The 7,806-nt window shown below is 47.7% G+C and overlaps 2 protein-coding genes across 2 annotated transcripts in view; one reads left to right on the plus strand and one right to left on the minus strand.

Annotated features, from left to right (window-relative positions):
• Positions 1 to 268: 268 nt before the first annotated feature.
• Positions 269 to 3,346, minus strand: Atp5if1 (ATP synthase inhibitory factor subunit 1). The gene is made up of 3 exons (XM_029475851.1): positions 3,180 to 3,346; positions 2,994 to 3,085; positions 269 to 537 (listed from the first exon to the last, which is right to left on the minus strand). Exons 1-3 carry the CDS (start codon positions 3,264 to 3,266, stop codon positions 396 to 398), a joined length of 321 nt encoding a protein of 106 aa, XP_029331711.1. The 5' UTR covers positions 3,267 to 3,346; the 3' UTR covers positions 269 to 395.
• Positions 3,347 to 5,351: 2,005 nt separating this feature from the next.
• Dnajc8 (DnaJ heat shock protein family (Hsp40) member C8) overlaps positions 5,352 to 7,806 on the plus strand; it is a 19,887-nt gene continuing 17,432 nt past the window's right edge. The window contains exon 1 of the mRNA XM_029476447.1: positions 5,352 to 5,473. Coding sequence (XP_029332307.1) covers positions 5,385 to 5,473 — 89 coding nt within the window. The 5' untranslated portion in view covers positions 5,352 to 5,384. The remainder of the gene's footprint in view (positions 5,474 to 7,806) is intronic.

The raw sequence follows: 7,806 nt of genomic DNA on the forward strand, positions 1-7,806 counted from the left end.
CTCTATTTAGTAGAAACCCTCAATTCATTCTAATGGATGAAAAGTTTCTGTCCCTCTGTGGTTCTCAACCTTCCTAATGCTTCCACCCCTTCATGGTTTGGTTGCTACTTCATAACTGTAATTTCACTGCTGTTTTTCCGATCAGAATGTCAATACTTGATGGTTCGGATGTCCTTAGGCGGCTCCCGTGAAAGGGTCGTTCTACCCACAGACGGGGTCTCAAGCCAAAGGTTGAGAACTGCTGCTCTAGACAGTAGGAGGCATCAGGCAAGTTTCCTGGTGATAGTTTATTATCTGTTAGTAGCACACAGACCAAATAGTAATCATTCAAAACCATGTGTCTACAGAAGTGGGGAGTGATACTGGCCACGCTGCGAGGGGCCGACTGCGTGCATTCAATGATTATTCTTTAGGTTTTGAATCTTCTTCTTATGGCGTTCAATTTGCTTCTGCAGACGCTCTATCTCCTTCGAATGGTGGTCAATCTCATCTTCATGGTGTTTCTTCAGGGCAGCCAGCTGTTCTTTAGTCTTCTCTCTATAAAGAAACAGTGGCTGAGGGATTTAATCCAATCTTTCATCTCAAGGAGATCTTTAGTTTACTTTTATTACATTTCCTTGTATATGTGCACAGGGTGGGGTGGGAGGTGGGGGGTGTGCAGCTTGTGGGAGTCAGGGTTCAGTTCCCAGCATTCACATGATGGCCTACAACCATCTCTAACTGCGGTTCTAGGGGCTCTAACTGCTGTCTTTGGATAAGTTCCAGATGGAAGTTCCCTGAGTTGGGAGGGAAAATGGCCCGATGACTAAGAACACTTTCTCTCCTAGAGAACGCAGGCTCCATTTCTAGAACCCACACAGCAGCTCACAAGCACACGTATCTGCGGTTCCAGGGTTCTAGCCTCCACAGGTACCAGGTACTCACGGGGTATACATACATACATGCAGGCAACACACACACAAACAGAAAATCAGAGTGAAGAGGTGGCTCTGAGGTTAAGATAATGTATTTCTCTTCTAGAAGAATCCAAATTCAATTCCCAATGCCAATGTCAGGCAGCTCACAACTATCTGTAACTCCTCTTTACTGGTTTCTGATGGTCCCCACACACTTGGCCCAAGCATGCATACGTACACACAAAAGCGCGCATGCACATACAGGCATGTTTAAATAAAGGTGTGCACCACCGTGATCAGCTTCTTCTTCTTCTTTTTTTTTTTTGACATTTTACATGTATGTTTTGGCTACATCTTTTTATGTATGGCTTTCATGGAACTCAATATGGTCTCAGACTCAGAGATCTGCCTGCTTCTTCTGCCTCTGTCTCTAGAACACTGGGATTAAAGGCACACAATACATGCATGCATTGCCCATGTAGGCCAAAAGAGAGTTTGAGATGCCGTAGAACTGGAGCTATGGACAGCTGTTATACACTGTGAAGGCACTAGCAATAGAACCTGGTTCCTCTGGAAGAGCAGTCATTGCTATTAGGCACTGAGCCATCTCTCCAGCATAGGACCTCAGGCTGGTTCCCAGTACCCGTTTCTTTTCTTTTTTTAATTTTATTTTATATATATGAGTACACTGTTGCTGGTGGATTCCATTACAGATGGTTGTGAGGCACCAGGTGGTTGCTGGGAATTGAACTCAGGACCTCTGAAAGAGCAGTTGGTGCTCTTAACCGCTGAGCCATCTCTCCAGCCCCCAAGCACCCATTTCAAAAGTTTAGAACTAAGTGTATTTCTAATTCCAAGGATCTAACTCCCAATGGGCACCTGTACTTGTGCACATATCCCAACACAGTCACAGAATTAAAGGAAAGAAAACTCAAACACAACCCAACAAAACAATAATATATAAGGTAAAGGACATAGGTCCCAAGCCAGGAGTGGTGGCATAGCTTAAAATTCCAACACTTGAAAGGCTGAGGCAGGAGAATTGCCATCCTGATCATTTTTTTTTTAAAGATTTATTTATTATACATAAGTACACTGTAGCTGACTTCAGACATACCAGAAGAGGGCATCTGATCTCATTATGGGTGGTTAAGAGCCACCATGTGGTTGCTGGGATTTGAACTCAGGACCTTCCGAAGAGCAGTCAGTGTCCTTACCCGTTGAGCCATCTCACCAGCCCCCTGATAATTTTTGTTTGTTTGTTTGTTTTGGTTTGGTTTTTTTTGGGGTACTGAGACTTGAACCCCAGGTCTCTGTTTAAGTTCTTTTTCCATAAATGAGCAACAAATGAGCCCTATGGGTTTAGGACGCAGACCAAAGGAGAAACGGAAGCAAGATTAGTTTCTGGCTGCTCTCCAGTGGACCGAAGTTAAAGATAACTCAGGGCCGGGAAAAGGTAGTAGATAGACCTAGTCCACTCCCTATTTCTAACCAGTCCAGAGAAATGTACAACCCAGGGCCTGTGTAGTGCAAGTCTCCCGGAGTGGGGGAAGTCGAACCTTGAGCAGCTACTATCTAGATCATGAGAACTGGAGACACGTGGAGGATCTAGAAATGGCTGACAGGATCTGAGGCCTCAGGGAATGGACACAGCCTTACAAAACTAAAGAGAGGAGAGGGAAGTTGGGGAGAAAAGATGGGGGTGACAGGTGAGTGAGCCGGGCTCAGAGGCTCTGCATGCTCTGGCTAGTTGTAAACACTGCTCCGAGCACCTGGGGGAGTCTCGCACAACCAGGGGTGCAGAGGGGATGACTGCGGGGGAGGGGCGGGGAAGATGACAGCAAACGATAAATTAGGAGACTGCCCTTGGGCAGAGTCCTGCAGAACCGGTGTAAAAGGTTTAGGGCTGGCTGGGAGGCCAGCAGTGTGATGCTAGCAGTCTCGACTACGAGGAGACCCGATGGCTTCATCGGCCTTGGAATTCTGCCAGAAGATGGGAGCCCCACGGGACCAGGTAAAGATGGGCGGAGCGACAGAGAGCGTAGAAAGGACAGGGAGGGCGACTGGGGGCTGGACTTGGGAGCAGGTGGGCCTCACCGGAAGTACCGATCCTCTTCAGCCTTTTCTCGTTTTCCGAAGGCTCCACCAGCTTCTCGGATGGAGCCAGCGCCCGTATCCATGCTATCCGACTGCAGAGAGAGTGGTGGACATGAAAAGAAAAGGCACAACAAGGGAGAGAGAACCTGCGCCCCGTGATGGGCGCTGGACCGTGCGGCCACCTACCGAGTCCGAGACGAAGCCTCGGGTTTGCAGGACCCTCATACCCCAGACACCGAACCGAGCCCGAGCCACCAACGCCGAGCCTGCCATTGTCTTCGGCGCTGCTCAGCTCGCGTTGCGGGCGTGGCTGCTTCTCTCCTAGCGCGCTAACTGCGAGGGCGGCTGAGCCGCCAATCTAGATGCCGGGGAGGTGGGACGAGCACGGAAACCGCGAATCAGGAGGGAGGGGGCGGGGCTTATGACATCTGCAGCGATTGTACGAGAGGGAGGCGGATTTATGCCTTAGTTAACAGTTAATAAACAAGGCTCTGACGCATCATGACCCAGGAGTCTACAGAGCGAAGTATGGATCTTGGCTTATGGTCTCTTTAGAATGAGGCATTTCGTTCACTCCCACCGCACAATTTCCGTCCAAAGGTCGATTTTATTAAAAATGTACATGATGGCAAGCCCTATGGACATGAATAGATTGGGGAAACACAAAGTTTGTGGTAGCAATGCCTAGGATACCGACAGCCTGGATATCGACCTCAAACCTCTATTTATACATATGAAATCGTGTTCATCTCTTAAGAGGTGTTCTTGTTCTTTGGTTATATTGCCACTGCAGTGTCTTCTCTCACCTTAAATGTCACTTTCTCAGAGAAACCCTTCTTTGACCTTCCTAGTCATCCTGACAGCATTTTTTTTTTTTATCCTTGCTTCTGAGTTCTTTCTCACAGTTTACCTTGTGAAGCCATTAGAGCCTTGGTAGGTAGTGAATTAGTACTTTTGAACTGTATTGATGTGTCGGTGAATGGACCTAATAACTTGGTGACGGGCTACAAGGACACTGAAAAGAACATTAAGCGAACTGGAGGTACAAACCTGTAATCCCAGCACTCCTGAGGCACACAGGAAAAGCCGACATGCTTAATCTAGCCTATTCGACAAAGGGAATTCTGGGCCAGCCAGGGCTTCATAACAAGATCCTGTTTTCAGAAACAAACGAATAACACCCCCACACACACATAGGGCTAGTGCTGGGCCCCAATGGTGAAAGGAGAGAACGGACTCCTGAAAGTTGTTCTCTCCGACCTCTCCATGTGCACTGTGACACTGTGCCCCCACTAATAAGTAAGTGTAATTTTAAAAATTAAATAACAGCTGGGCATGGTGGCGCACGCCTTTAATCCCAGCACTCAGGAGGCAGAGGCAGGCAGATTTCTGAGTTCGAGGCCAGCCTGGTCTACAAAGTGAGCTCCAGGAGAGCCAGGGCTATACAGAGAAACCCTGTCTCGAAATACAAAAAAAAAAAAAAAAAAAAAAAAAAAATTAAATAACAAACTCCAAGAACAGATCCTTATACATGCATGCTCATAATAGCTTCCATCCCATTTTCCGATTTTGTCCCTACCTCAATGAGATCTGTTGTAACTCGGGATGGCCTCAAACTCGCAGTGAAGAAGCTGAATTCTCATCTTTCTGTCTCCACCTCCCCAGAGTTGGGGTTACAGGCATGTGCCCAGCTTCATAATACTATTTCACAGTGGTCCAAAGGTGAGAAGACCCCAAATGTTGAACTACTGAAGAGGTCAACAAATCATTGCATAGACATACCTTTGAGCAATTTGATGCCACCATAAAATGCAGTAAAAAAAAAAAAATTTTTTTTTTTGACAGGTTTTTCTTCACAGGCATGGCTGTCCTGGAACTTACTATAGAGACTAGGCTGGCCCCAAACTCAGAAGATCTGCCTACCTCTGCCTCTGGAGTACCAGGATAGGCTCCACTGGGATAAACTTTTAAAAAACTGGTACACGGTGGTTACCCAGGCCAGTTCCAGCACTCCCGGGAGTCATGTAGATCTCTGTGAGTTTGAGGTCAGCCTGGTCTACAAAGAGAATTCCAGGACAACCAAGGCTATACAGAGAAATCCTGGGTCAAAAAAACCCCAAAAAACTGGCACATGAAAAAAAAACCTAAATAAGAATTGTATAAGTAGATTCCATCCATGGGAAATGTACAGAATAATAATAGGTATATCCAGAGACAACAGATTCCTTTCTGTCAGAGACTGGAGACACCGAAAAAAAAAAAAAAAAAAAAAAAAAAGAGGTTTCGGCCCCTTTAAGTTCAGCTGGCCTACGGGAGTCCGGGAAGGCGGGCTTGGGTGGTCACGTGAGGCTGCGCTTGCGCAGAGCGGTCACGTGGTGGTTAGCCGGGAAAATGGCGGCTTCGGGAGAGAGTGGTGCTTCGGGTGGCGGAGGCAGCACAGAGGAGGCATTTATGACCTTCTACAGTGAGGTGAGCCCGGAGTAAGGATGGTGGCCTCCGGACGACCGCGCTCCGGCTCTGTCCGCCGCGGCTGGGGCCGGCGAGACGCCTCCCGGGACCGTTGGCCCGCGCCGTCTGGCCTGGGGACTGCGGATCGGCTGCGGAGTGCCACTGAGGTCCCAGGAACGCGGCGGGGCGACTGGGCCTGTGGACCCAGACCCGGAGAGGGGCCCGGTGAGCTGCCGGTCGCGCGATGCAGCCTGCTGGCTGTGGAGTCTCGGGCTGGCGGAGGCCGAGCTGCGGCGCACCCACTTTTATTTGTAAACAGGAGGGAGGCCCTTGTCCCACTCCTCTGCCATGAATTGTGCGAGTGGCGATTTCTGCGGTCTTATCAGTGCTGAGCACTGTTCATCGGGACAAGAATGCGTTATGTGAACCCCCCATCTTTAACATGACGAACCTCTTAAGAGGGTGCATACGTTCTTGGTGTCAGGTAGGACAGGAGTGAACTTGCTCTGAGCCTTGTTGACATTTGCATCGCCAGTGCCTAATGCGTGGTGGATGTTTCGCATATATATATATATCCGTTGATTAAACGAATGGATAAACTGAGTTAAAGTTGGCTATCTGGCGTCAGAGGCCCACACATTGCGTTCTCGCAAGGCAATTAGCCTGTTGTTGAAATTTCAAGACATCAGTTCCCACACTGGCAAGTTAACATTGTAAGAGTTTTCACGACGATTAAAGGGTTTCATGTATAAAAAAGCAGCTTGAAAATTATAAAGCAGTCGTTTTCGAATTAAGTACTTCCTGGTAGCCCAGGTTGGACCCTCTTGCTTCAGCCTCCAAAGTGCTGGGACCATAGCCATTATCTCTTGTGCTTATAAGAATACTTGTAAGCCGGGCGATGATGGCTCATGCCTTTAATCCCAGCATTTGGGAGGCAGAGACAGGCGGATTTCTGAGTTCAAGGCCAGCCTGGTCGATAGAATGAGTTCCAGGACAGCCAGGGCTACACAGAGAAACCCTGTCTCAACCCCCCCCCCCAAATTGTTATGTTATGTTACGAAGTATTTTTTCCTTCACATTGTTAGCATATTTTGCATTGCTCACAGTTGGAGAAATTTTGGTCCATCTTGGTGGAAAATGGAGGCAGGGCAGTTGACATCCTCACGCAGGAAACAGAGAAGAAAGAAAGGCCTGTGCTTCCCGGTGCAACATTGGCAATCAGCACGGACTCTGTAGCCGTCTTGTTGTGTTTTTACTATATTTTTAAAATTTAGTTTTGGCTTTTTGAGACAAGAGTTCCCCTGTGTATAACCCTAGCTGTCCTGGTGCTCTGTAGACCAGGCTTGCCTTGAACTCACAGAGATCACCCCTCTGCTTCCGTGTCTGCCAAAGATGCCGCCATCACCCAGCTTGTCTTTTTGTTTTTAAGACAAGTTCTCAATGAAGCTTAGCTGGGCTTTCTCACTTTGCAGTGTAGTCTGCTTGGAACTAGGGCTCATTCTCCTGCTTCAGCCTCCTAAATGCTAGTGTACAGGAATGAGCCACCACACCCAGCCGTTTTCCAGCCGTTTTCTTTTGCCAAGGATCAAACCCAGGGTCTTGTGCATGCTAGGCAAGAACTCCACCAACTGAACCACCTCGTAAGTTCTTCATAATGGTGTTGAATGTTGCTCATAGGTCATGGTTCAGTGTGCATTTTGCCTTTCAAAATGAAAAAAAAGAAAGATAGATGAATTGTACCCACATGCAGCTATATAGGTCTCTGTGGTGGTAGCTGTGTTTAGTATCTGGGAATCCTCTCAACCTGTGACTGAGTCAGACATAGGGTACATTTCTAACAAGTTAGGTAATTGGAAACCTCACTCTCTGTAAGCCATAATTTCTCTATAATGGGATAATGGGGGCTGAGGAGATGGCTCAGTGGTTAAGAGCACTGGCCGCTCTTGCAGAGGTCCTGAGTTCAATTCCCAGCAACTACATGGTAACTCACGATCATCTGTAATGGGATCTGATGCTCTTTTCTGGCATGTGGGTATTCATGCAGATAGAGCATTCATAGTCATAAAACAAAATAAATAATTTTTAAAAAAAATGTGGAGTAGCTAATGCTCCTGAAGAGAAGTGTTTACGTAGTAGATGTGAATTTTACAGATTGCATGTCGTATACATGTGCGTGCATGTATACACAGTGGGCACAGAGGTCATTGTCATATGTTTTTCACCGTCCATATTATTTTTTGAGACAAGACCTGTCACTGAGAGCCGGGCGTTGGTGGCGCACGCCTTTAATCCCAGCACTCGGGAGGCAGAGGCAGGCGGATTTCTGAGTTCGAGGCCAGCCTGGTCTACAGAGTGAGTTCCAGGA

Source organism: Mus caroli, chromosome 4 (genome assembly GCF_900094665.2).
Source record: "Mus caroli chromosome 4, CAROLI_EIJ_v1.1, whole genome shotgun sequence".
Lineage (NCBI taxonomy): Eukaryota > Metazoa > Chordata > Mammalia > Rodentia > Muridae > Mus > Mus caroli.

Bases quoted from the DNA above. Each gene is read 5' to 3' on its own strand.
- Atp5if1 (XM_029475851.1), bottom strand. From the start codon at position 3,266: ATGGCAGGCTCGGCGTTGGTGGCTCGGGCTCGGTTCGGTGTCTGGGGT. The intron at 3,086-3,179 runs GTAGGTGGCCGC...CTCTCTCTGCAG, and splicing joins GAGGCTTCGTCTCGGACTCG to TCGGATAGCATGGATACGGG. The intron at 538-2,993 runs GTGAGGCCCACC...GTTTCTTTATAG, and splicing joins GAAGAGGATCGGTACTTCCG to AGAGAAGACTAAAGAACAGC.